This window comes from Cyprinodon tularosa, unplaced genomic scaffold, assembly GCF_016077235.1.
Source record: "Cyprinodon tularosa strain WSP-4 unplaced genomic scaffold, ASM1607723v1 ctg526, whole genome shotgun sequence".
In the NCBI taxonomy this organism is placed as follows: domain Eukaryota; kingdom Metazoa; phylum Chordata; class Actinopteri; order Cyprinodontiformes; family Cyprinodontidae; genus Cyprinodon; species Cyprinodon tularosa.
In genome coordinates, this window is record NW_024039259.1 from 851,125 (window position 1) to 878,870 (window position 27,746).

The window sequence follows — 27,746 nt, forward strand, 5'->3', positions numbered from 1 at the left end:
ATTCCACTTTGCAAGATTCCTTCTTGCACATAAAAATGAGACGGCAAATTTCACAGATATTACATATTTTTATGTCATTTTATGAAGGTTGATTGTACAGGAAACACAAATGTATTTACACATGTATACACAGCTCATACACTGAAAACTCATTTTTTGGACATATTTACAACACGCAGGTGGAGCAGAATCGCCACAAACAGCAACGGCACAAAAACACGTTAAACTTTCACGGCAAAAAGTGCTTTTTTATTTCTTAAACCTTTTCAGACATTAAAGCTGCACCAGAACCTTGACCACGCATGAATATCAAACTTTTAGACATTGGTTTTTATGAAATTGTAGACTTTTTAATTCTTGGTTGCTGTTTAGAACATAGACTTAAAAAAAAAACATACACATATTTTCTTTTAAATAAAAGAGTATATTTTAAGGATTTTAGGGAAAAACTGATTGGCAGTTGAACAAGAGAAATCTCAGTATACTTTAATAACGGCGAACAACCATGCAAACGTTTGAAATCAATGCCAACAATATTCCAAATGTGCAACACTTAACATCAGCCATATGCTGAGTATGCTCAAACTAATCAGGGGAAAAAAGGGGAATTGCTTTTTTTAAATGAACAGCATTAGTGCAAATCATGACTAGCATGATTATGTTTTTTAACAAATTGATGTTTATAAGGGGATAATTTTCCTTTCCATTTAGTTAAAGAGTTTATTTTGAAATCCTGTTTTGAGGGGGGGGGGGGGTTCTTATTTTTAAGTAGGCCAAATTATCTACACTATTCTAGGTTCAACAAGCTAATACTTAAAAATAAGTTGTAAGTGCTATTCTCCAGAGTCATCCACTATCTTTTTAATTTTTGTATATTATTTGTATAAGAATAAACTTGAAGTATAGAATAATTCTTTATTTTTTTCTGCAGCAAAGGAAAAGTTTGCAACAAAAGATGAAAACACTGCATTAAAAACAACAACTGCATACTCTAATAATAAATTAAATGCCCAGTTGAGTTGCTTGAATTAAAAGATGTAGCAGGTGATGAAGCAGACTGAAAATGTTTTGTCATTGTCTCCTTTCTATCTTCTCTTTCTTTCATCTTTTCTCTTTTTTTTTCTTTTTTCCTTTTTCTTCTGTTTTTCTGCTCTATTTACATTGCAGTGTCCATATAAACTGTAAAACTCCCTGCATAATTATAATAAAGCAATTTATATGCATGAAACAAGTGGAGCAATATGGCAATTGCCGTACTGCTACACTTGTGAAAGTAAAATCTGTTGGGCTCTTTTTGGCATCAAGACAATTATTCTTATTGCCACATTGCCAGACAGGACACTGTTATAAAAATAAAAAAAAGAATTAAAAGATGTATGATTTAACCCACTCAGTTAAAAATAACATGATTATCTGTCCACAATCCGGCGTCTCAGGAGGGGGAACAGTGCAGTACCAACACTAATTATAGTGGGGGTGGTCTGCTGCTGACCTCGATTCGGGACGTTGGGTGTCGGTGGGCGGAGTACTTCAAAGACCTCCTTAATCCCACCAACATGTCTTCCATTAAGGAAGCAGAGCCTGGGGGTTCTGAGTCAGGGTCTCCCATCTCTGGTTCTGAGGTCGTCAAGGTGGTTAAAAAGCAGCTCGGTGGCAAGGAGGCGAGAGTGGATGACAATCGCCCAAAATTTGTTTTCTCTGTAGTGTGTCTGGGCTCTTCCTTAGAGATGGGGTGAGGGGCTCAGCTGTAGAGCTACTGCTCCTCCACATCGAGAGGAGCCAGTTGAGGTGGCTCAGGCATCTGGTTAGGTTGCTTTCTTGACATCTCCAAAGGTGAGGTGTTCCGGGCACGTCCCACAAGGAGGAGGCCCAGGGGGAGACCGAGAAGACGCTGGAGGGACTATGTTTCTTGGCTGGCCTGAGTGCGCCTTGGGATTCCCCCGGAGGAGCTGGCCCAAGTGGCTGAAGAGAGGGACGTCTGGGCCTCCCTACTGAAGCTGCTACCCCTGTGACCCGACCCCGGATAAGAGGAAGAAGATGGATGGATGGATGATTATGTTTGCTTGATTAATAACATTTTTAGAGTGACAAATAATGTGGATTTAAATACTTTTTTTATCCAAAGTCTCAAACAGTATTAGCTAAGTATATACGCATTATCCCAATAAAATAAACTTGAGATATTTTAGATATCTTGAGATTTAAAAGACTGTGTAAATTTTTTATTGCTTTTTTGGTGCCTGGTCATTATGTTTTAAGAATAATGGCTTATTCAAATTTAACTATAATTTTATTACTTTCATTTTTCTGTCGAAGGGCCGTTAAACCATGAGCTGTAATGCAACAGTCCAGCTGAGCTGTTTAATCATGTGAAATAACACATAATTTTGGGACTAATTAGACTGTTTAAGCGTCTCCTTGTTGTAAATCACCTTCAGCTTCGTCAAAACTTCTGCAAGCATTTAGGTGAGTTCAGCTCACTATGGCGTTGATCATGGTTTGGATTTAGATATGCAGAAATAATTGAGGAAGTTCCCCTTTTCTATTCTTTCAATTCTGAATAGCACTAGTTAAATATTAAATGACTGTTGCGTGACTTGCAGAAATGGATTGATGACAAAGGGCAGATACAAGCTCGCAGAATGAAGGAACATTCTCTAAACGGATGAATCCTGCAGCAGTGAGAGATGGATGACGGCGCCACGCTGAAACTAATCGTCCGTTTGCAGAACTAAATCATTTCTGCCCTCTGACTTGACGGTTCCATCGGACCGAATGTTAGAGTCGTCTGGATCGTTGTTCAGTCTGACAGTTTTATTCATCCTTCGTGTTGGGTTTTTTTATATTTCAGTTTGCTTTGGATTATTTGGTGAAAAATCATCTGAGATGCAAAAAACAAAGACATGCTTCTAATGGTATTCACTAAAATAAAATAGACTTAATTGCTTCAGTTTTTTGTTAAATTTGAGCAACTCATCAAATCTTGAAACTTTTTTTTAAATTTTGAACAAATTCAAGAAAATTAGGCTCATACTGAAATACAAAATTGTTTTATAAAACAAAGAAATAATCAAGATCAAGTCCTGAAACTTGATATTTGCAGATATTCAAGGGAAATGTTAGACAATAAAGACATCTAAAAACCTTAATTCTAAATCATTCTGTCTCAGAAAATAGCTTACAATTTCTAAATGGTCTTTATTCTTTTTCTTAACAAATTTACATGATGATTCCCCACAAACTGATCTTATACATCAAGTTCTGGGGACTGGTTCCAGCGGTGCGCATATTAGAGATTTCATAAAACAGGTCCTCTTTCCAGACTTTTCTATTTCCTACAAACTTTTTACATGTTGATTTTTTTCACAGTGATTGATCTCAGGAGGGTTTCTTTCTTCATGTGACACTAACCACCTGTGGATACTACAGAGACGCAAGAGATTTAGTTTCAGCTTTTTCGTCCACCTGAGAAAACTATGGAGGCCTGTTTTCACCACTGCCATTAGGATGACAAATATAAACAAACCTGAAATTTGGATTTGCTTTGTGGATCTTTTCAAATTACAAAGAAAAAACATGTTAGGATAAGAGTTTTGGTAAACGTGTAAATCTCTGGTGGTCAAATTTTTAAATTCATCCATGTTTAAATCTGCAGGTGCTTCATATTAACATCTTAGGTTTATTATCTGAATGTTCTAAGGTCCATTTGTGCAAATTAAATTTCCTTTTTCATATAAGTAATAGAATCAGTGAACTTCAAAGCTTGTTTTGCAAATAATGGCTCTATTTCTTCCTCTTTTGGTATAATCAGCACTTTGTGTGGCTTATTATATTAGTAACATAAAAGTAGCAACGGTCCAATGAATGGAAAAACAGTTTTTTCCAACTGATTTCAGTGTTTAGTCCACGTTTGTGCTTGTTTGGCACAAAATTCTTCCGTTTCTGAAGCTATTCTACAACCCAAAACTGCTTTGGGACTATTTTAAATCATAAAAACAAACTTCTGCTCACTCATTCTTTTTTTTCTCTACAGTAGATAAGTTGATGCCAAGTCTCTATGATTGGGATTATATTACACATTTTCAACTTTGGCCAACTCTGCAGTTCTGCAAGGTTCCACTTATATTTTAAATGTTTCTATTTGTAGCGATGACATTAAAAAGTAGTACCAGCTTTCTAGCCTTTCCTACTGTTGCCAACTTATTGTCTTTGTCGCTATATTTAGCAACTTTCAAGACTCCTCTAGTGATTTATTTTGAAGTCATAGATGACAGATCTGTTGATTTTGACAAAGTCCTTCACATTCTGTCAGGTCAACAGTAAGAATAAGACACAGCACAGATTAATTGGTAGGAAAGGAACTTCAGGAGGACCCTATGCCAACCATGATAGGAAGTGTTCTCCTTTTCCTACCTCCTTCCTTACCTCCAGCACTATTCAGACAACCTTTTTCATGGCGACCACTGTTGCATTAATATTTTAACTTAAAAATCCTAATCAATTCACTGTATATGGATGGACCCACTGCCTTCAACAAGCAGAGAGTGCTGCTGTAAGCCCCTCCCACCTACAAAGAATTGACAGGTGATCAGTCTTAGCAGCTTCATTATGCAGCAATAAAACCCTGCCTGCAGCCAGAAGAGAGGAGACTGACTACACTATTTCCCCATTACTTATAAGCAGTGTTGTGCCTGAACGCGTTCATTGAACGAAAGTTCATGAACTCGTTCATATTTTGGGCAAACGTGAACCGAACGTACTGCATTACTGCCTGATGAACGTTATTGTGAACTCGTTCATTCTGGTGTCTGTGAACGGCACGCTCTCTCAGTTGAACTCCGTTCAATAGGTTGCCAGATTTCTATAGAGCCCTCCAGGCGAAACCCCAGCTAAATCACACCGTAAACAGGCCTTAATATGTAGCGGGAAAAACACCCAATCTGGCAACACCAGCTACCAGTGTCGTAGCCTACAGCCGCGTGCGTCATCAAATCAAAAAGGAGCGTGGAAGCCGCAGCAGCATGGAGACGACCGTGGATGCGACAAAGCAGCAGTATGATCACTTAAAACAGGTTTATGACCAGGTGGTCGGTGAGGATGATGGCAACAATCTTACATTTCTCTGCAAACTTTGCCGCCGGCTTTCAGTAAAAAAAAAATCCGCACTTTAACCTGCCTGGTATAATTTTCCAGGATTCCAGTATTCCTTTTTAGTATGTACTGAAATGAAATTTCAAATGGAAAAAAATATTAAAATGATAAAAAAAAAACATTTGCACCTTAAAGACTACTTTCCTGTTTTTCTTTTAATAATTCCTCATAAAAAAGACCATTCAAGCAGCACATTTTTCCTGATGTTTTTGAGAATATACTGTAGGGGTGAAAGCTGCAGCTGCTACTAGTGTGAAGTGAATGGACAGCAACAAAGCATTAAAGCAACAATGGGGAAATCTGTCCCCTCAATGCTAATGTAAACCCTGGTTGGATAAGGATTCAAAACTGGATATGAAGATGAAATCTGACGCACAGTTTCAGTGTTACAACTGATAAAATAATTACTGTCTGTGGTTCTACAGTAGGCTATGGTGTAATTGAGCAATATATGAAGAAAAAAAAAGAACTAGTTCATTTTTTGGAACTGTGAACTTAGTTCAAAATTTTGAATTATGAACTATGAACTGAACTAGTTCATTTTAAAATGTGTGAACTGAACTTTGAACTAGTTCACGTAGAAAGAGAACTTTCCCAACACTGCTTATAAGTCACTTTTGCCCAGAGCTGATTCTACCCTGGCTTACAAAACGAGATATAAAATAAATTGCTATAGTATTTTAGCCTAGTAAACTAGCCTCACCCACCAGCGGCCAAAATCATTTTTGCCTGCGAGTGGTTTAGCCTCGATCAATGCCCCAGGCCCTACAAACTGGCCGGCCAATCACAATGCAGAGATGTGTTTTGAATTTCTGGATGCAAAGCAGGCGGGGCTTGCCATTGAACACAGGAGCAGCAGAAGCATCACATGCATCAAAACACACTTTACTTGCGTCTGACCTTAATGTGTACAAGCATCAAAAAATCAAGCAGCAGAGGCTTTTCGCAGCTGAAATGGTGTTGGGTGTGAACGTAGCATTAGTCCCAATTTTGACGAGTAGTTTCCATGATTGTTTACCACCAGGTGGAAAGCTCTGCGGTCCACAGTTTCTTTCCTACCAATGATAATTTTCATACTGTTGATTGCAAAGGTGAAGGAACAGAAACTAGGAGCTACAGTTTGCTCAATTCGGTCGAAAGACGTTACTCTAATATGCTACCCAGAACAATTTCTACAAAAGCTTTGTGAACTTTAAAAGGTGTCCAACTGCAGCCTCTGTGAAGTAATGTTTTAATTTTTGGCCACTTCTTGATAGAAAATACAAATATTTGAGCAAATAAACAAATTTTCTGCTTTTTTATATTTCACAAAAATCAAAGCTACTGAACTGAACCAAGAACATTTAGAGGCGAGGATTTACTGTAGGTCTACTACTGGAACTAGAAGGGGAAACCAACTATGAGTGACCACACGTGTTTAGTGGTTAGGTATCCATTTATCTCTGGTACTTTATCTTTCTAGAACAAAAGGGATAGGAAATAATATAATATCTAAAACCAATGGCGTACAATTGCTAGTATCAGGCAGTGTTTTCAACTTACTTTTAAAAAAAAGTGTTTAGAAACAGAGAGAGACACTTGAACGCATCGTATCAAGACAAGCGGCAGTGGAAAAGTGACAAGTTTGATTAAATACATTCTTATTCTCTGTTGACACTGTTTTCCTTTTTTTAGATTTACTATACAGTAAATTAATTTTTGGATTCAGTAAAAGAACTGAGTTTGAATTCACCATTAAATCAATGCAGTTAATTAAAATTATTCATCATGTTTCTACCCAATAATACTCTATGTCAGGGCATATTTCAAGCCAGGATGTTTTCTCTGCTTTAATAACAGTGTTCTTGTAAAATGGTTTCTTCATAAAGTAAAAAGAAAATGCGTCACAACCTTTGATTAAAAACTAAACATTTACACAGACGTCCACTGTCAGCATGGAAACCCACCATCTGCATGCTTTTACAAACACATGGATGATTTTTCTGTGTAATTTCTTTTGACTACTTGTGAAAAATCATTGATAAACCACAGATCAGTTCTGCTTCTCCATCAGAAACCTGCATTATGAATGTAACACATCGATCAGTGGTTGGTCCCAACCTGGAGAAAATGCTGCAAGCATGTCTGAGCCTTCTAAGTCCGTTTGGGTTCCGGTTGATTCCGGTACAGACGTCATTCCCTGGGGTCCTGGCAGTGGGAGCAGTGGTTCATCTCTTCGGTGTAAAGCTCAACCTGGATGGTGATGTTCTGGAAACCAAACTTGTTGTAAAGCAGCTCTGTGGCCTCCTGAAGCACGGACTGAGGGTCAGCGCCTTCCTCTGATGTGGAAACGGAAGGGAAAAAATGGTTGTTAGTTGAATCTCAAGGATATGCAGTTATTTTATATTAAATATGATGCTAAGATAAAAGAAAATTAAAGCTTAGAGGGAAAAATGCTAGTTGATGACTCCTAATATTATCAACTATTTAAAATCCTGTTAAGATGCCAGAGTCTAAATCATCAGAAATATTTGCTTCTTTGGAGAAGATGTTGCAAAATGATTTCCTTTTAATTAAATCAATATTTTTTTGTTAGATGAACAGCTCTTGTAAAAAAGTAAAAACAAATGTTTTTGGTCCTTTTAGTTAAACTGGGAATAACTGGGTATAAAATGAGTGTAAATGGGATGTTACAGAAAGTCTCAGTTTTATAACTAGAAATTTGACAAGCATCCTGGATGGGGATCACATCACACACTGTGAGGTGGGAAGCAAGCGAAGTAACACTGTTCTAGCTGGTGGTTAGGGAGGCGTGCCAGGAAAAAAAAACTTTCCTTTTGTACCATCACAGATATAGATGGAGTCTGCTAAATGCTTCTTGGACTTTAAATGGAGACTATGGGGTTTGTTCGGTTGAGACAAAGACTGAGGGCCGAATCTATCAAAGGTTTGCGTGTATAAAAATGTGAGCTATTTCACTGCGCACGCTAAAAAATGTACAAACTGATCTATCAACAGCGTGCTAAAAGTATTTGGTCTTTAAAACGTGCTAAATAGCGCCTCTTATCCATTTAGTACTTTTTCTGCAATGAATATGCAATATGGGGCGTTTACACGCAAAAGTGCGTCTTGTGGGAGGAGAACATGTAAATATATTAGTTTAGCACTCGCAAAGTGATTTATTAAACCTGAAAGCAATTTTGCTAACGGTATCTGACTCTATATTTAACACGTTTCAAAAGAAGGTGCAAATGGTCTGTATGTGTAATTGCGCACACATGGCAGCGGTTATTGTCGCAAGATGGAAATGAAGCAAGGAGACGCAGAGAACGCATTTTTTCACTCCGTGTGAATATTTTTGGAATGAACCAGGAAACGATCATCAAAACATATCGTTTATCCAGCATTGCCATTTTGGAGCTTTTGGGGGAACTCTGAATGGATTTGGAGCCAGCCACAAGGAGGACCCACGCAATACCAGATATCACAAAACTCCTTGCAACGTTGGATCTCCCAATCTAGTTTTTCAGAAGTGCTGTCCGACGTTCTATATGCCATGTCGCCCTGACGCCCTACCGGAGAACCCCGACCTCCCCCCTGCGCCTGTGGAGCAACATGCTAATGCTGCGGGGATGCGTACGCGCAGTAATCTCATCCACAGTCACTTCTTGTGAGCCATTTGGTATGTGCATTTTTCTACAGGCCAATACAAAACACCATTTTTTTTTAATTTTTTTATTTATTTATTTATTTATTTTATTTTTTTTTTTTTTGGGAGGTCACTGTAAGATAAAAATTTCTTAATGCACTAGTTTGTACAAACTACAAACTACTTTGCCGCAAACCACAAAACGCGCAAAACCATCATTTAAATAGGGCGCCTCCAACAGTTTTGCACCTGCCACCAGTTACACAATCTCTCTTGTTAAATCACCCGCAAACCATGGTTCAGCCCCTCGCACAAAATTCCAGTTTGCGAGCGCAAATTACTGCACGCAAAATTGGATCTTGATAAATCCGGCCCTGAGTGTTTCAGAGACAAAGCCTCCAGGTGGGTCTGATGAGCATCAAAGGTTAAATATGTAGACAACTCCACAGTAGAATATGATCAAAAGGACTGTGATGCTGTGGGTTGGTTTCTGTGGGAACTTTGTTGGAATAAATGGCATCAGAAACTATCTGAAATACTAATACATTTGCAATAAAAAAAATTTGTATCTGGGATTACTCCAACCTTGTAAATGAAGATATTGAAAAACAAATATATGTATTTGTTTGATTTAAAACAGCAATCTCCCACTCTACTGATATTACACTGTTCAGTCAATCAGCTGGTTCAGTGATGGGGTTTATCTTCTAACAAAGATGGCTTTCTTGTGCTGCTCCATGTGTCTCTTGTCTGGTCTGTCCTGATTTATTTGGAAAGTACAGATGTTGTGCTCATCATTTTCCCCATTTGTATTGTGTGGTTACTGTAGATTAAATATAAACTGATTTTGGTGCAGTTCTCTAGCCATCCCTTAGTGCACATTGATACTTTTGTGGCCACCCCCATTTTTTTGGCGGAGCTAGTGCTGAAACCAGAAATCATGTTCCAATATCAGTTAGTTTACACTCCTGCCCTAAATTATAAGAAGAGTAAATTAGCATAGAAAAGACAGCTACATATTTCCATAACATGACAAACTAAAATATAGTTTTCCTTTTGCAAAACAAGGACCCATATTAGTTCTCTCCGATACAAATCTTAGGCTTCAATCAGATGAGAGGTATGGCTAAAAGCCAGCATTTTCAAATGTCTCCTGCATAAAAGTGATCAGATCTTTCTAAACTCATCAGATTTCTCTCGCATTTAAATGCATCGAATTTCTCTCTTTTTCACTTTAACTGAGAAATTGCTTTACATTCAGCTTTGAAACCCTCTGCGAGAGATTTAAACCCTTGCGGCATGGCCTTGGATTTTTGCTGATGTTTGTTCTGTCTTTTGTTACCTACTGCCAGATGAACAGAGGCCAGCGATTGTCCCAGAGTCAGGGCCCACAGGTGCAACGAGTGCACGGACTTCACAGCTTTCACAGAAATCAGCACCTCCTTCACAGAGTTAAACTCGATTCCTTTAGGAGATCCTAAAAACAACAAAAAGTTGCACATTACTGCAATGCAGGGCTCTTACTGTGCAGATATCCTGAAAGGTTGACGTGCTACAGATTGCACTACTACTTATAACATCAAGCTGCATTTTAAAATCAAAACGGATTTGGTTAGATCATATTGTGATTAGATTATAGCTATGTTGCAGAAATATTTCCAAGTATTTGCTTTTGGAAAATTTTCTGTGATGTGTTAAGAAATGCTCAATGGGACAGATTCCTCAGGATGTGACCATCTGCTGGGGCTTTAAACAATAACTGCTGAACGCAGATATTGCCACATAACTGTCATTATGAAACCAAACATACAAACAAGGACAGAAGGCGCATGATGAGAACAGATGTTAAATATCAAAACCTAGAAACAAATTAGCAACAGAGATTCTGACTGTGGAGGGACTGAACTGAGGAGAATTCATGCTGAGCAAATGAGAAACAGCTGTGGGGGGAGTATTAAGTGCTGGGTAGATCATGAAACACAGTAAATAAAGAGAACATAAAACTAGAATAAACAGAAATGCAAACATAGGAAATCCACCAAAAAGCATAAAACCTGCTATCATCGCAACCCCAACCCCACACAGGGAAACAGAAGATTTCACCTGTTCGGTAAGGCCAAAAATTCCCTATAACGACCCCACTTTCAGAGGACTAGACCAGTATTGGGTATCACAGGCTAACAAAAAGCCCAAACTACTGCCGATTCCGTTCGTCCGTTTCAATCTGCATGTTTTCTAAGCCAAAAGAAGGCTTGTTTTTGGTCCACCCTATAAACTCAAACTTAACGCTATTTCTGACATTTTGAATTGAAAAAGCTTCCTGGATGGGAAGTAAAACGTCTTCAAACTTGAAACAAAGTCCACTGGATTATTGTTCGTTTTTTTTGGAACTAAAACAGAACAAATCAAGACAAATATACTGTTTCTAAATATGCACCTTATTTATAACTGAACTGCATGGCTGGGATTTCTTCAACTGAGTTGCACATTTTGTATGTAGTTCACTGGGGTTGAAAGAATATTATTAAATGATTATCAGTCACTTTATAAATCAGTGTGTTAGTTTTATGCACCTAAAACAATTTTGAAGTTTCATAGGAATATCTGTCTAATCTTTTATTAAACAGCTGCTTTATTAATTAGACCCGGCATTTTTAACAAATTCACAACCAAAATGACCATTGTGGCATGTTTATATTTACTGTTTTAAGTGATAGATCAGCCAATACCTTCCATTAGTATCCTGAAGACGTCTCTGAGGATGGTGAGGGTGGTGAAAAGGACGAAGATAGAAAACAGGAACGTACAGATGGGATCTGCAATTTTATATTCAGGCTGAAAAAACAAAGAAAGTATTAGAACCTCAGATGATGTTTCTTCCTGACATATCAAAACCTCTGATGGAAAAAATGGAATGTCTTTAATGAAAAGAAAAAACAGTCCATGCTCTCAAACTTTGCTTAATGTTTATATATTTCAGTAAATTTAAGTGGTGCATTTTAGTGGTGCATTAATTTCATTTAAAATTGAACTGCAACATATTAAGTCTGAATACATAAAAAAAAAGAATCTTTTATAATTACATAGGCATTTTTTAAGATGCCAGCAGGATTAAACTGATGGTTCAACCTCACCCTAACAAGAATGTGATCTATATCTGACCCGAAAGAAGATGATGGTCGCTGCCACCATGACGCCGATGCTCTGCAGCAGGTCACCGAGCACGTGGATGAATGCGGCGCGGACGCTTGTGTTGCCATGGGCACCAAGGAGCGCATGGGAGTGGCCATGACTGACGGGGCTCTGACCATCCTCATCAATCTGCTGATAACCCCTACCATGAGGGTGGAGGTTCGTAGAGTGATGAAGGATGTAGGCCATACTGCAGAAATAAAAAAGATCATCATTGGTACCTGGATTATGAACAGAGGTTGAAATAGTAATTTCTAGTTCAATTGTCTTTTCTTTTAATGAATTTATTTATTTTGTCTTTTGTAGAAGAGAAACACCACTTAAAGTGGTTACTAGACTGGTATTTTAATGTACTGTGTACATCTTTTTTTGTAATTTTGCCAGTTATTTAAGTGCAGTGTCCACATTATGTAATTGAAGCCTACATTTTCTTTTTCGTAGAGAAAAACATTTATACTTCATAAATATAAACATTGCAGTTCGACATTACTGGCCCTGTCTTTTGGTTTATGGTATCCCATTTCTTTATTTATTTATAAACAGTTCTATAAACACTAACATCTTAACTTTTCCATCTGCTATTATTTTTAGGTCACAATTAAGTTGTTTCAGATCATAAAACAATTTTTAGCATCAGAAAAATAACATAAAAATCTTTTTTAAATGATTTTATTTCATTTCGGGGAAAAAAGCTATACAAACCTATTTAGTTCTTTGTTAAATGTTTATTGCCACCGGAATTAATTAATGGTTATGAGCTACATTTTCTGGAAACCTGAGTTCAAACAATTATTTCTAAGGATTCTGATCAAAAGTAACACCAAGACCTCAGATTTATTTGATATGTAAACACCCTGTTACATGTGGAGTAAAATAAAAGCTTTTCAGACTGTCTCAACAGGAATAAAACAAGGTGGTCTGTTTGAATTATATTTCCTAGCAGAACATTCAGGCAGACAATGTAACATCAAAGATCAGTATGTGACTTTAAAGTTCTATGTAGCTGTGATGTTCCTCCATAAACCTTTATTTCATTTGGCCTGCCACACTTAAAACACATAAAAGAAGTGCAATAATAATATATTTCTAATATCTTTGAATGGAAGTGTCCTTCTAAATCAGTCAGTGACAGCTATGACCAACCTCTTAAACTCATTGATACAATAATTAAGAAATAAGTTACATTTGGCTTAAAATTCTAGATGTATTTTCTCTTTAGTTTTATTATAGTTGACATATTTACTAACATGGTTACATTTGGTGAGATGTCTTTCTAAATGCGACTATAGTTTCCAACTACACTATAAATTGAATTCTGGAATACTTATAAAATTTATTGGGGGCTTGTCCGGGATGTTCTTCCCCCAAACTTATCCAACAGACAACTATAGAAAACCTGCTACAAAAAAAAACATTAACATCTCATTCACCTAAAAATCCAATAGACATACCATATAATTTGATATTATATAATAAATCATTCTCACATAAAGAAAAGATGGACACTTTGGAAGTTATCTGGATTGATTGATGGAAATGAGGAAGTAAACATATAAAAATGACATCCTACTTAATTTAGATGAGGTTTTAGTTCTACAGAAAATCTGCCAAATATTGTCATGCTAATATACAAAAGCTGACAAAAGGAGTTAAATGGAATGAACCTAATGGCAGGCATACTTGCTCTGCAGACGCAGCTTGGTGACTGGAAGACTTATGTTTAGGTAAACAGTTACAGCACGAGGTGAAGCAAAAACAATCTTGGTTAAGCTTTGTATTCAAAGAGTATTTACACATAAGGAGTACCGTAAATAAACCAGATAAAAACTAGGAGAACTGGTTGGCAAGAAGCTGGTGGGGTCAATAACTTTGAACACTGAGGCAGAGGCAAAGATTGAAACCAAAAACACAACAGCAACTAAAGAAAGATACTGAGAATGATCTGGCATAAGAAACAAAACATGATAGGTGCTAAACAAAAAAAAATAGAGTATTAGGATCCATAATAACAAATATGTTCATATAATAATGTCAAATACATTTTTTTTTTTATATTTAACAACTTTTAAGATATTCTCAAAAATCTCAGACTTTTAAACCTTAATTATTAGATGGCCTGTTTCATTAGAATTGAATAAATTTTGATTTGGAAAAAAAACATTGATTTAAATTTTCAGTAAGTTTTAAACTCTGTATATTAACACCACAGTGATTTGCATAATAAATGTCTTTCAATATTTTATGTCTACAGCTATTAAGCAATGAAGTACTTACACAATATTTACAATGACGGCGAATCCAGAAGTGACTAACATTACATGCCCCTCAATCTCGTAGTCGTTTCGTACAATCCTTTCAATAGCTAAATAGACGAGAGCTCCTGTAACGATCCAGATGGATATGACGGAGATGAACGCTCCAAGGATTTCTGGGAGCAAAGCAGAAGCGAGGATTTGTCACTTCACTGCACATAAACAGGGTGGACTTTAACTGTGACTAATTTTCCTCTAAATTAATTAAAACAGTGTTACATGAACGTTTGAAGCAACAAACACTACTTTGGTTCTTATCTCCTACTATATGATGAAATCCACACATAAAGATTCATCTGCCTTCTTTTGCTGACCTGATCTGTGCCAACCAAAGTTCATGATTTTGGTGGGAGGTCTGGAGGAGATCCACAGGGAGAACAAGCTCACCATCATACTCCCAAAATCAGTGAGGAGATGAGCAGCATCAGTCATGATGGCAAGACTGTGGGCCAGATAGCCTCCTGTTTAAAACAAGAAAAGTAACTTCAAACCATGCAAACCGCCATTATTACAGATCAAACTTAATTCTTTGTTTATAAGATGGACAACAGCCTCTAAGTGAAAAGGAAATCACTAAAAAAGGTTATCTTTAGTGATAGATAAAACTTGCATTTTAAGAGCTTCTCCAAAGCATGACACAGTTACCTCAGGTTTTACCATTTGATTGAATGATACCTAGTATTTGTGTATTTAGCAAAAGAATGTCAGCACTACGCAATAAACTATATGTTTTACAATATATACATAATATAATATAATATATACATTATAATATATAAATATTATTTAAAGACTCTAATAAATCCCACCTGAGCTACTAATCTTATGAAGAAAAAAAAAGGTATGCTTCAAACTGAGTTTGTGCATGAATAAAGATGATGTTTTTTTTTTTTTTTTTTACTTTCTCAAATTTGTTTAAAATGGTTATTTTTGAGAACTATTCCAAAATCTGTTGGGAGCTCTTGACAAAGTAAGTTAAACTGACACCTTATTTCTTTTTTTTCTTCAGGTTGCACACGTCTTGTAGTACAGATAACTCTCAAACAGAAAAAAACAAACAACCACAGCCAACTGTAATTGGAAGGTACAATGAGATTTTAGCTGCAAAACCAGTACATCCGTTAAGCTCAACCAATTATGTGTCTGCCAAGACAAGTTCTTTTTGGCTAGATTACAAAGATCTAAATCAAGATTATGTAACAGCAAAGTGATGCTGGACCACAGAAGCTATGACTGCACTGATTGTCTACTGGGGAGGACTGTCAGGACCAATCAACCATTCAGAGAAAATAATTTTTTTGTTCTGCATTTTATTGGAGAAAGATCTCAACCATTTGTAGGTAAAATAAAAACAAAGACTGATTTTCTTTGTAAAATAAAGAAATCGATCAAGGTTAACCCTAAAATTCACGGAACACATATTATCTAAAAATAAAGCTATACATTAAGTGGCTATTATAAACTTTTCAAATTTTTCTCACGATATTTCCGTATAATATCTAAAATCCTAAATTTAGAGAAAAACAGGACAGTGCATATTAATGAACATTAGACGATATAAATATTCCAGATTACAGTTTTAGCCTAATCTTGATCTGCAGTCCACCAGGCAGGTGGATGTCACAGACAAATGAGGTATTTACAACACTAAACATGGCCCGATATGTCAATGTCTATAAGAAACAAACAAAAGTCAATTATTTGTATTGCACTGCTCTCTGTAATATTGCACTGATCTCACAGGTGGCGTGTACAGGTGGGGGATTGTTGAAAAAATATGCAAAAGTGCCCTTTAAAGAGCTGAGGAGAGAAAAAAGAAAGTCCTTTCTTTTTTCTCTTCTCCTCTGCCATCCAAAAATCATGTTCAAATGTTTGAGTCTAAAATTTTAAATGTATTTTTAAATGTAGTTTGAAAACTTTCCCTCACTAAAACAGTTATGTTATTCCAGAAAGGCTAAGCCCTGAAGTGAGATGATGTTAATTAAAATGATGCCTGTCTAAATATAAGGTCACTATCACCTCTAGTTACATGGAACATTGACCCACAGGGGAATTTCTTTTTACTAAAGTCATTTAGTGGTGGAAGGAGCAGAACATTTATTCATCCATCCATCCATCCATCTTCCTCCGCTTATCCGGGGTCGGGTCGCGGGGGCAGCAGCTTAAGAAGGGAGGCCCAGACTTCCCTCTCCCCAGCCACTTCTTCTAGCCCCTCAGGAGGAACCCCAAGGCGTTCCCAGGCCACCCTAGAAACATAATCTCTCCAGCGTGTCCTGGGTCTTCCCCGGGGCCTTCCCCCGGTGGGACGTGCCCGGACACCTCACCAGGGAGGCGTCCAGGAGGCATCCTAACCAGAAGCCACCTCAACTGGCTCCTCTCAATGTGGAGGAGCAGCGGCTCTACTCCGAGTCCCTCCCTATCTCTAAGGGAGAGCCCAGCCACCCTACGGAGGAAACCCATTTTGGCCGCTTGTATCCGCGATCTCGTTCTTTCGGTCATGACCCAGAGTTCATGACCATAGATGAGGGTAGGAACATAGATCGACCGGTAAATCGAGAGCTTCACTTTTTGACTCAGCTCTCTCTTCACCACGACGGACCGGTACAGCGCCCGCTTCACGGCAGACGCTGCGGAACAGAACATTTATGACTTTATAAATCAGACAGGCAGATTTAAGCTTTTTAAAATTAGCCTATATTCAGCACTCAACTAAAGAAAGGGGATGGTGGAAGCTTAAATAATGTAATCTATTAACCTGAAGCAATATGCATGGTATGGTTGTTACAGGTCAGGTACGCCGGTCATTGACCTTGACCAAGGTACCTTATAGTAGAACTGCAGTCAGTCCCTGGACTGGCATGGCTATCACTGCCCCCCTACATAGTTAGGGACAAATTAGCCACTGGGATCAGCTTCATAGTCATGGTAGGACATTTATTTGATTTTATTTATTTTACTACATTCAGTAGTAAAATGTCATATTTAAGAAAGGGCATGATTTTATTTAAGAAGGGGGATGCATCCCCCCTCATCCCCCCTCAACTCGAGTACTGCCTATATTTATCCTGAATGCTACTGTGCTAATAAGAAAATTGCTTATTTTCTAAAAATCTTCAGCGCTCTCTTTACCTATGACCTCTCCAATCATGAAGACCAGACAGACTGCTGAAGCGATGTAAAGTTTCTTCTTAGCCAGCAGCTTGTCGCCACTCTCCTCTCCAACCAAAGGTTTGGGTCCATGGCAGTGTGCACCAACAGGCCGCTTCATCTCGATAGCTCCGGACATTCCCCCGTTTTTTAAAGGGAAGTCTTGGTAGTGTTCTTTGGAGTCTGCAAATGAGCTATAAGGATGCAGAAAGAGTCAGTTATTGGTACATCACATAATCTAACACCAGTAAAATATGTTTAAGTCTAAAAGAAATGCTCAGCTTTAGATCACACTGAACCATAATTTGTCTGTCTCATAATGACAGAAAATCTACAACGCATTAGGTTTCTACACAATTGGTTTTCTAGAGTAAATGTTGCAGCAGAGAGAGGTATCCTTTAGAAGAGCTACAATGGATCTCAAACTAAAAACCTGACACAGTCTGGTGCGATCAATGTTCACTTTAGTGGATGAATGGTGAGCATGCTCCTTCAGGGAAGAGACTGATCAAATCGACTGATGTTGGCAGTGAAAAAGGATAAACACTCTGCTTTTTTTTTAAAACACACAGGGTATGTTTTTTTCTGAATAGAAACTGAGAGCACATTTGAGGGTTATTGCAGATAGAAATACTGAATGATGATGTTTGACTAATCATTCTAATAAATTCCTATTTATTTCAGGTACTTTTATGTGTTACAGTCTCTGCCAGAATTTTGATTGGTTAATTTGATCAACATGCTTGTTAAATAGCTGTGTGACTTATTTTCACCATTAGTTCCTGCAGCCAAAAAAAAAACAGTAATTGTATTCCAGGATTTTGAAAAGTCACACATAAAGTCACATGATGCTATGTTACGAAGATTATTTACCAAATAATACATGGTTTTAAACAGTGGTGGACAAAGTACTCAACAGAAGTACTTGGGGGAAAGTATTGATACTCTTAGTTAAATCTTATTCAACTAAAAGTTAAAGTTACTGGGTCAAACATCTACTCAAGTTCAAATCTTACTCAACTACAAGTTTTTTTTTTTTTCTTTTTTTTTTTTACTCAACTACAAGTTGAAGTTACTCAGTCAAATGTCTGTTCAAGTATTGCAGTACTCACTTTTAAAAATACTTAAGTATTCAAAACTATATGCATTTAAAAGGTCTTAAGTATTTAAAAATACAAAAGAAATGTTCTAATATCAGTATATTTCTGTATAATTTCCAGAGTTATTTTAAATAACCTTGTAATTTTCACAACTTAGACAGATTTGGTAAATGGTAAATAGCATGTACTTATATAGCGCCTTTATTCAAGTCAGGAGACTTGACCAAAGCGCTTTACACTACATTCGTTCACCCATTCACGCACACACTCACACACTGATGGTGGCAAGCTACATTGTAGCCACAGCTGCCCTGGGGCTCACTGACAGAAGCGGGGCTGCCGTACACTGGCGCCACCGGGCCCTCTGACCACCATCAGATTTATTTGTCATTTTATTTAAAAACCACCTGATGCTTGAAAAATCACCTGCTACAGATCCTAGACCACATGCAAAGAAATTTAGCATAAAATCAAAAAATAAGGAAAGCTATTTTGATTATACTTCTTATTTTAAAACAAACCAAAAAGAAAAAGAAGAGTCTTGATTCTCCTCACACTTTCACTATGGAATATAGGTTTAAGGTTGAATCTATTTCCACAAAGAAACTACAACAAGTGATCTGAGAAGTCATCCTGCTGAACAACATGGCAACAACTAACGGCTTCAGAAAATTTATTAACTACAAATAGCATCTGCCTGTGAGTTTCTCACATTTGTGGAAAACCATGCAAATCTCTCAAACATCTCAAACAGCTATCTGCCATGTAGAAATTTTATTTCAAGAGAGAAAAACATCAACAGCAGTTTAAAAAGCTAAGCTGAGTCAAAAGGAAGAAGTAACTAGCAGGTTCCTCGAAATGGAGTGGAGTAAAAAGTACAATATTTGACTTTGAAATGTAGTGGAGTGAAAGTTATAAGTACTTCCCCAAGAAATTGCTCAACTAGAGTAAATATACTAAAAGAAAAACACCTAAGTACAGTAATCAAATAAATTTACTTTAGTAAATTTTTCCACCAATGGTTTTAAAACATAATAAACAACATAAGTTACCATAACGATGCAGTCTGTACATTACAATGTCATCAGTTCTTCTGGCTCAAATCTACTCTACAACCCAGAAGCAAACATGGAGAAGCAGCTTTTAGTTCTTATGCTCTACAGATCTGGAACAAACTCTAAGAAAACTATAAAAGTGCTGAAACCCTAAGTTGTTTAGAGCAGACCTTAACTGTGCTATCTTGACATTATTATTACAGTTTTCAGTCCATTTTTTCTTTTCCTTTCATTTTATAAATCAGTCTAGTTACTTAGTTATTACTCATCTAATTTTATTTATTCATCGCTATTCTCTCCAATTATTTCTATCGCCTATAAACCACGGCATGTACTTTCTTTTTCATCTCATGTACAGAGATTTCAAATGTTGTGCTACTGAAATGCTCTATATAAATAAACATGCTTTGCCTAAACTTCTTCACAAACCAAAAAGCTGAAAAGGATGAAACGTAAACCATCCATGTTCACTGTGAGACATCGAAATAAATTCCATGGAAAAAACTGCATTCAGAAGTCACTTGATCAACAGAGTTAATTTCTAATCAAATGTTAGTGTAATATATCTGTTATGTGAAGACCTCAAAGATTCATTAAAGAATAAACATTGTAAAGATCCACATCTTAGTTGAAAATCAGTCGATATGACTTTTATTAGTCATGCACTTAACAAATGATGCCAACTCCACACCTAAATCTAATTGAGAATCAGTAGTTAGACCTAAAATTTGATGTCCGCTGATATTTTCCCTCCAATCTGATGGAATTTGAGGTATTTTTTAAACAAGATTGCATTTTTGCAACTAGATTTCCTGTAAAATGCTTGAAAATGATGGCTTTTAACAGAACAAAAATGAATAAATATGTTTTATGTTGTGTTTTCTGGAAAATATTACTATTGAGTAATTTACTTGAGTAAATAGTAAAATATCAAACGTGCATTAGTATATTTATTTCATCTTCACAATAAGGGGAAAGTACAGCAAAAAAAATTTGATTCTTCGTCTTACTGCTTACCTCACACAGCCAGGCTTCTTGTTCTGGTGAGTGCAGTGATTGGGGGATGCAATGATGTCGCTAATGAGGTGGAAAAAAACTAATCTGGCCTGTCTTGAGATAACCATGCACGCACACACACTTTAATTCACACACTCCACATTATCAGTGCAAGGTTTGCATGATTTTCCTTTATCACAGAAACAGTCCTATCAGGGGATGTCTTGAATGAAAAGAACCGGTAAAGCGGAAAAAGGATTCTGTTCAATTACTCCACCGGGACAAGAAATCTCACACATCTCATAAACACAGACTGAGCTCAGTTTGATGGAACTGTGATTTATCTAAATGATTTTTGTGATCGAGATTAAATGAACACATGGAGAAAAATGTTTTGGGGGGTGAATATGATTTAATTACCATTTTTACTTGGCTTTAGGGGAAAAGACAGTTTATTTTGTAGTTAATTTTACAAACATGCTTCCTCTGATTTGAAGTAATGTCAATATTTGAAGCATTTTTGATTAGATATCCAGAGTTAGTTAGGTTCTCATACAAAATAAGAACCGGCTGTAATGCTAATTATTATTTTTTTATTTAATTATTGATAAATATATGAACACTTATACACATGCCATTTTTTATATAAATAAAAAAGTTTTTTTTTCCTGATTCTATGATGATTAAAAGTACCTTTAAATCTAAATCAGTCTTTTAATCGATATAACTTTTTATTCTAAAACGGATACAAAGATAGAACGGCTTTTTTTAATTACATTTATTGAGATAATTGTGACAAAGTTAAAAACTGGTTACTAATCAATTCTAATTTAACAATTACAGTTTAATGTGAACTGGGTTTTAAGAACAAATGGCGAAACTGCAAGGTAAGAAATATTGTTCATAAATTAGAATGACAGGTGTAGCAGTTAGCCATGATTTTTTCTTCAGAACTAAAAGAAAATGAATGAAAGGCTAAGACATCTTGCTGTTAGGGGCTTTTTTTATGAAAACTTCTGCAATCTATCCAGCTTTTCTCAGAGGTTTCTAGGTCAGCTAGGTGCTCAGACTTGTTACTGTCAGACAGGGTCTGCAAATATCTCAAACAAATTTTTCCTACACCATTCATCATGGAGGTTCAGGTGAAAACAACATCTTATTCTGCCTCAAGCAGAGTAACAATCAGTGGTTTTTGACCTGAACCAAAGCACAGACTGAATCTCGGGAGCAACATAATGAGCTGAAGGGTTTCAGTGATAACAAACAGTAACATTAACAGCAAAGGACAATGAGAACTGAACTTGGGGAGCAACTATAGATTAAGCTAGCACTCGCAGACCACAAACTTCACCAAGCAGCACATTTTGTCCAATATTGTGACTTAAACCTATAGCTGCAGCTCATACATGATCTGTATCATTCCCAAATTAAAAAAAACTGTTCATTGGTACGAGGCAAACCTCTTGTAGAAATATTTCCATGAAATCTGTAAATAAATTTTCAATTGATCCTGCTAACAAACCGACAACTTTCCCTCTTCTTTGTTTTTTTGTCTTCAGTGAAACACCTTCAGACTTTTTGAGTCCGATGCTGAGGCTGTTGATAGTCACTACTGCCACCCTCTGGTTTAGTGGTGAACTGCTTGTTCTATAGAAGCTCATTGGTAGAATTCCCTTATGACAGAAAGAAGGCCACGATTCACACCATTTTATCAACCGGAGGGGGGACACATTTAATTACAAAACCGAATTCATACAGCTGTCTTAAACACTTCATACATCCAGCAATGCATCGTCACAATTCAGTTATCCCCCAACCTTCAGTCCAGTCATGTCGAAAGCTTACTGGAATTCACGTGTACTGGTCGATGCCAGCGGTTGCTTTGACACTCGGAGGAATGTTTATACAGATGTTCTCTGTTTATGCCAAACCTCCTCATACATCATCTAATTGCGTACAAATAAGGCATTAGGGACTTTATTATTGCTAAGACTCATACTTGACCTTCAGCATGTACTGTTTTGTTGCTAAGTAAGTATAGGGCCACGTGTAAGGATATATAAGACAATAAAACTGCTTCCACAGTTCCACCAAATATCCCTCACACAATGTTAGAGAATCGTTTAGAACATTCTTGTATCCAGATTATCTGGATCATAGCCAAAATTTAATGGATTTGCATGAGGGACACATCTGATATAAAATACATCCATCATTTTCAAGTTATCCTATAGACAGACAGACAGACACACAAACTCCTAAAATACAATCTTGGCTGAGGTATAAACATAAAGCAACTGGGGCACAAGGATCGTAGAGAGTGAGAGGATAATTATCTGGTTGATTTGAGTTGAGGCGGGAACAGAAACAATCTAACCAAGCAAAATGAAGTTATTAAAGGAGACTAAACAAGGCCTTGACTTAAATCCTATAGAGATATTAAGGCTTGCCCCTCGACAGGCCTTTCATGCACATGTGGGGCCTGTGCGGGTGGAGTCCAAATGATTAGTCTGATGTTATATTATTTTAAAGTAATTAGTAAAGAATATGTTTTGATCAGTATTCCTGTCATGAAAGAATCAGAAATACTTTAATAATCCCAGAATATTGCAAGGAATTAATAAATGTCAATTACAGAGGGTGGGTGTCTGAATCACTTAGACCTATATAATCACTTCTTTGAGTTGTACTTAATATGCCATTGTTAAACTTCCTGTTCCGTAATTGTTTTCTAATGCTGGAAGTCCTCTAGGGATCTGCAGACCAGTCAGGTCCTCAGAGAGAGTTTTTTTTCCAAGTGCTGCTGTTTACATCCAGGCAGCTGAGTGGGCAAAGTGAGATGCTTTAAAAAAAAAAAGCTCAGTGCAGTTAAATTTCGCAGTCTAGCATCTTTTTAGAGGCCTTAGGGGATAGATATTTCAGCACATTTCTCCAACTCTAGGTTTGCACTTTCCAGAACATCTAAGCCTGTTTTTAGGACCCGAGTTTCTGCTTATGCGGCTAAAAAAGAACATAGAACACACTGCTAGCCTCTTGATTGCATTGAATATTATATTTATCTGTTACTCAATAACCTTCAGGCATCTGAACAACGTTTGATGGCTTTTTTCAGACACTCAGCAACAGCAGCAAAGCCATCAGAGAGCATCCATTGATCTGTGAAATGAAATGAGACCTCAGACATAAACAGGAAAGTCATTTAATAAATCACAGTTTTTACTTGTATAAACAGATATTAATATGATCCTAAAGTTAAATGATATATTTTGGAGGGGCTGCATGAGTTGTAAACTATAGATAATAAATTATTCTAATAATAAATGGCTGCTTAAACCCTGCTAGTGTACTGTACATATTCCACCAATAACATAAATTTATGGCTATTTAAAATCTCATCTGTATTTCCTATAGAGCAGCTGTAATGGCTTTGGAAATCTTTCTTCTTGCTTGTGTAATGTAAGCTGCTGCTCCTTGAAGGCGTGCATGCCTCAGGGATTAGTCACATTTCTTTCTGGATCACTCTTTAAATAACTCTTCTTCTTATTGTAAACGACTCTCAACCAGGACTTAAACTTTAACATCATTCACTTTAAGTTAAACAGAGAAATGGTAAGCTCTCACTAGTGTGGTGTGTATCTGATAGGGTGCATCATTGTTCGATGTTCTCCCCATTTTTAATGGAAAAGTATCTATTAAATCTAACAACCCTATGTGTTTTAGGGTTAGACAAGCCATTTTATGAATGATAAAGATAATTCCTAACATTTCTGTGTGTTTTGTGTCTGAAGAATTTAACTTTAATATTATCCCAGCTTTATTATGTGTTTTAGTTTCCAGGCTGGAGGTTAGAAAACAGTCAAGGTTAGTTTAAGTCAGGAACAGCACCATCAGTGCCTTGTCTTATGGAGAGGGGACATTAACTATAATAATCCTGGCTTTACCTCCACAAAACTAGACTTCTCTGCTTGGTAAACATTACTGTAAGCTTTGTTTTACATTTTGCACCCCTTTTGGCGTGCGACAATTCTCTTTTTTTCAAATTAAAAATAAAGTCAAATAAAATGCAAACCAGAAGCTTTACAGATTCTGCTTATAATCACACATGTAACTAAATAAATGCTAAACCTGGCTTACATGGACTCTTTGAAACCTGCAGGACCGACATCAGTAAGTGAGCTTCTGATAAACCGACAGTTTATAACAGTTCATGTTAATGAGGGTACATTAATCATCCGCGCTGCAACTCTATGATCATTTCTGTTAAATTCATACTCAGAACCTAATCCTGTATATAAACCCTAGAAAAAGCACCCCCCAAAGAAAAAAAAAATATATATATAGACCTAAACATTTCACAGGCATTTAACATTAATCCATAAGCAGATGAGGCTGTTGTCAAATATATAGAAACTTATACTTGTTATTAAATCCAGGGCAGTTACCATTGAATGTGTTGTCTCATTCAAACAACATGTAGAGGCCTCGTTCTTCATTAAAGCGTGAAAAGTCCGGACATTACTGCTTAAAATCAATAAACCATATCCATATGGTTTTTTATTGCTTGTCTGAAACAGCATTATGTCTAACCTAACTTATTCCGGAAAAATATGAAGTTTTAAAATAGTTTCTATTAGAAAAACATCTCTTAAATAAAGGCTTTTATGTTTGCTTTTTGTCTTAAATGGCAAAAACAAATGCTATCATCTGCTTCCTTAAGTTCACACAAGGAACTTCTCTTACTTAAACTTCATAGCTTCTTTATCATTGTGGATAATGGTTGATCTGAGGAATCAATAATATTCTTAAACATTTTTGTAAGGTCCACATTTGTTCGACCATTTTTTTTCCCTATAATCTTTTTGCTGCTGTAAACACCAGAACTTCCCCATTGTGGGACAATAAAGGGATTTTCTATTCTATTCTATAAATGGTTGTTTTTTTTTAAACAGTGGACAAGTACTAGTTATTATTGAAAACCTGTAAAAAGGCTCAAACATTTCATTCAGTTATGTCGATATTATGACATTTCACCATAGTAATGTTTCCTAATAATATTTAACTTTTGATCTGGTTATGCTACCCTCCCCACCCCACTGGGCATCCCTTAATTAAGCTCTCTGGGCCCTGATGAAAGCTTCAGGAAAGCTTCTTTAAATCTTTGATTACTGATAAGATTGTGGAAATATAAAGGTCCCCCCTTCTGATCAAGTTTTTTTTTTAAATAAGTTAAAGTGCTATTTCTGTAAAGTGTGCCATATTGGGCGGTTAAACCGGTATAGGAATTGATTGTTTTAACCTGATTACCTTGGATCTCCCCTTCACCAAAGTCATTTTTGTACCTGGCTTATTGTCTGTATCTCTTTTTAAATTACAAACAGAAGAATTCCAACTTAAACCTCCTCTTTGCTCACAACATTCCCATAAAGAATTTATTTTTTCGTATAAAATGTACCTTTCACGTTTTTTTTTTTCGTTTTTTTTTTCAAAAAGTGCTTTAGAATATCTCTATCAAAAAAAAAAAAAAACATTTGCGGCCTATTAGAGTAAATATGTCTTGTGATTTTTGACAATGGTTAAAAATGAATGTTTTTGTCAACATAAAATCCAAATAAAAACGGTGACTCAGTAAATGCGCACGCATGGAAGCGCACGGGAATAGCGCAAATGGTGCGTGAAACCCCAAACGCCGCGCCATATGCTCAAATGTCTACCTCTCGCCACCTTTATTTGAACTCTTATTTTTTTAATTATTTTTATTTTATCTTAGGGGCCTCGATGCTTGTGGAGAAAAAATATCTCTGAAACGTTTTCTTTGTTTTTATTTTCTGATAAATATCCTGTGGGGATAACATCTGACATTAACTATAAGCAGGATTTACTTGATCTATGCAGATGGAGCATTTATTTACTACATAATTAAAATAAAATCAAGTTGAGGCCTTAAAAGAAAATGTATGTGTATCGAAATTTCTGCTTGGTATTTTATTTGATTCGATTTTTTTGAAGTTACAAACAGGTCCTGATTCAATTTCCAAGCATGAAAAAGCGCAGAACAAATCTGACGTTTTTTATCTCCAAAATCAACAAACTTAATTGCAAAAAAAATATTCAGCTTCTTTGAGTTTTATTTATCTTTGATGAATACTTGTCTATTTTGTTTGAATGCATCCCCCCCCCCCCCCCCCCCCCCCCCCCCCCCCAACACGCCCGGTTGACATGCGGTCTGGTAGTGCAGGAGCCGCGCCGCAGCGCGCTCCCCCAGCTTTCCAATGACAGATGATGAGGTTTTAGCACCGCTCGGTGAACTGGCCCCGGGGGCCATTTGTCACAGGCTGTCCAGAAACAAGCCAAGCATGGAAATGAATTTGCTCATTCACATAAAACAGCCCACGTCAGCCATGCTTAACATGCACCACAGTAACTAACTGCTGCCTCTGTATGCGCACCCGTGTTACGCGCAGGCTTCATGACGTTTTCCTGCCACATGCGTGGATCTGTATAAAGTTTTTCACCTCAAATAACAAATGTTTTTTGCAGATACTCATTTTCATTCAATGCATGCAGAATTAGCAAGTAATTATCCTCATTTATAAAGCATATATAGTCTCACCTTTGCAATTTTAAGGAGTACAGCTTCGCACTCTTCTCGTCTATAAGGTGGGATTTCTCAGAATTAGACTGAGTATTATCCATTTTTTTTATTCCAGCAATCTTTCAAATAATTGTTTCTTATCCTCCTTTATTGTCCTGCAGCTGCAGGTATCGAGAGATCCGGTTTCCTCTGATTTTCAGTCGACGCAGAACAAAGTCAGCCAGCACCACATATTCACTGATCTCCAAGTCTTGAGAGCAAACATTAAAATGATTTCATTCCAGCGACGAATAGCAGGCAGAGTGGTAAAAATATATTTTTTTTCAGAGAATTCTTTCTCCTTTTTTTTTTTTTGAAAAAAGAAAAAAATCTTGTTGGACTTGTTGCCTTGAAACGTCAAACTGCAGCAGGAATGAGGCAGAGCGCGCTGAACACTGCAGCTGCTAATGTTCCTGCAGAGGGTGCAGAGCCTGACTGATCACAGGACACCTGAACTTAATGGGACAGGCGTCAGAAGGCGCGAGCGTTTCAACATGCTTTCATTCGTGCATAAATAGCTGGATCAAATATAAA

At 36.8% G+C, this 27,746-nt stretch overlaps 1 protein-coding gene across 1 annotated transcript; it reads right to left on the reverse strand.

Moving 5' to 3' along the window:
- Window positions 1-5,755: 5,755 nt before the first annotated feature.
- On the reverse strand, window positions 5,756-27,464 carry slc30a2 (solute carrier family 30 member 2). Its single transcript, XM_038304138.1, has 8 exons — window positions 27,192-27,464; window positions 17,413-17,624; window positions 14,598-14,744; window positions 14,246-14,399; window positions 11,942-12,161; window positions 11,509-11,614; window positions 10,122-10,256; window positions 5,756-7,469 (listed from the first exon to the last, which is right to left on the reverse strand). Exons 1-8 carry the CDS (start codon window positions 27,272-27,274, stop codon window positions 7,324-7,326), a joined length of 1,203 nt encoding a protein of 400 aa, XP_038160066.1. The 5' UTR covers window positions 27,275-27,464; the 3' UTR covers window positions 5,756-7,323.
- Window positions 27,465-27,746: the final 282 nt, after the last annotated feature.

Excerpts from the sequence above, each read along its gene's own strand:
- slc30a2 (XM_038304138.1), bottom strand. The coding sequence starts at position 27,274 with ATGGATAATACTCAGTCTAATTCTGAGAAATCCCACCTTATAGACGAG. Across the intron at positions 17,625-27,191 it reads TACTCCTTAAAATTGCAAAG|CTCATTTGCAGACTCCAAAG; the intron begins GTGAGACTATAT and ends GCATCCTTATAG. Across the intron at positions 14,400-14,597 it reads CTTTGGTTGGCACAGATCAG|AAATCCTTGGAGCGTTCATC; the intron begins GTCAGCAAAAGA and ends CTTTGCTCCCAG.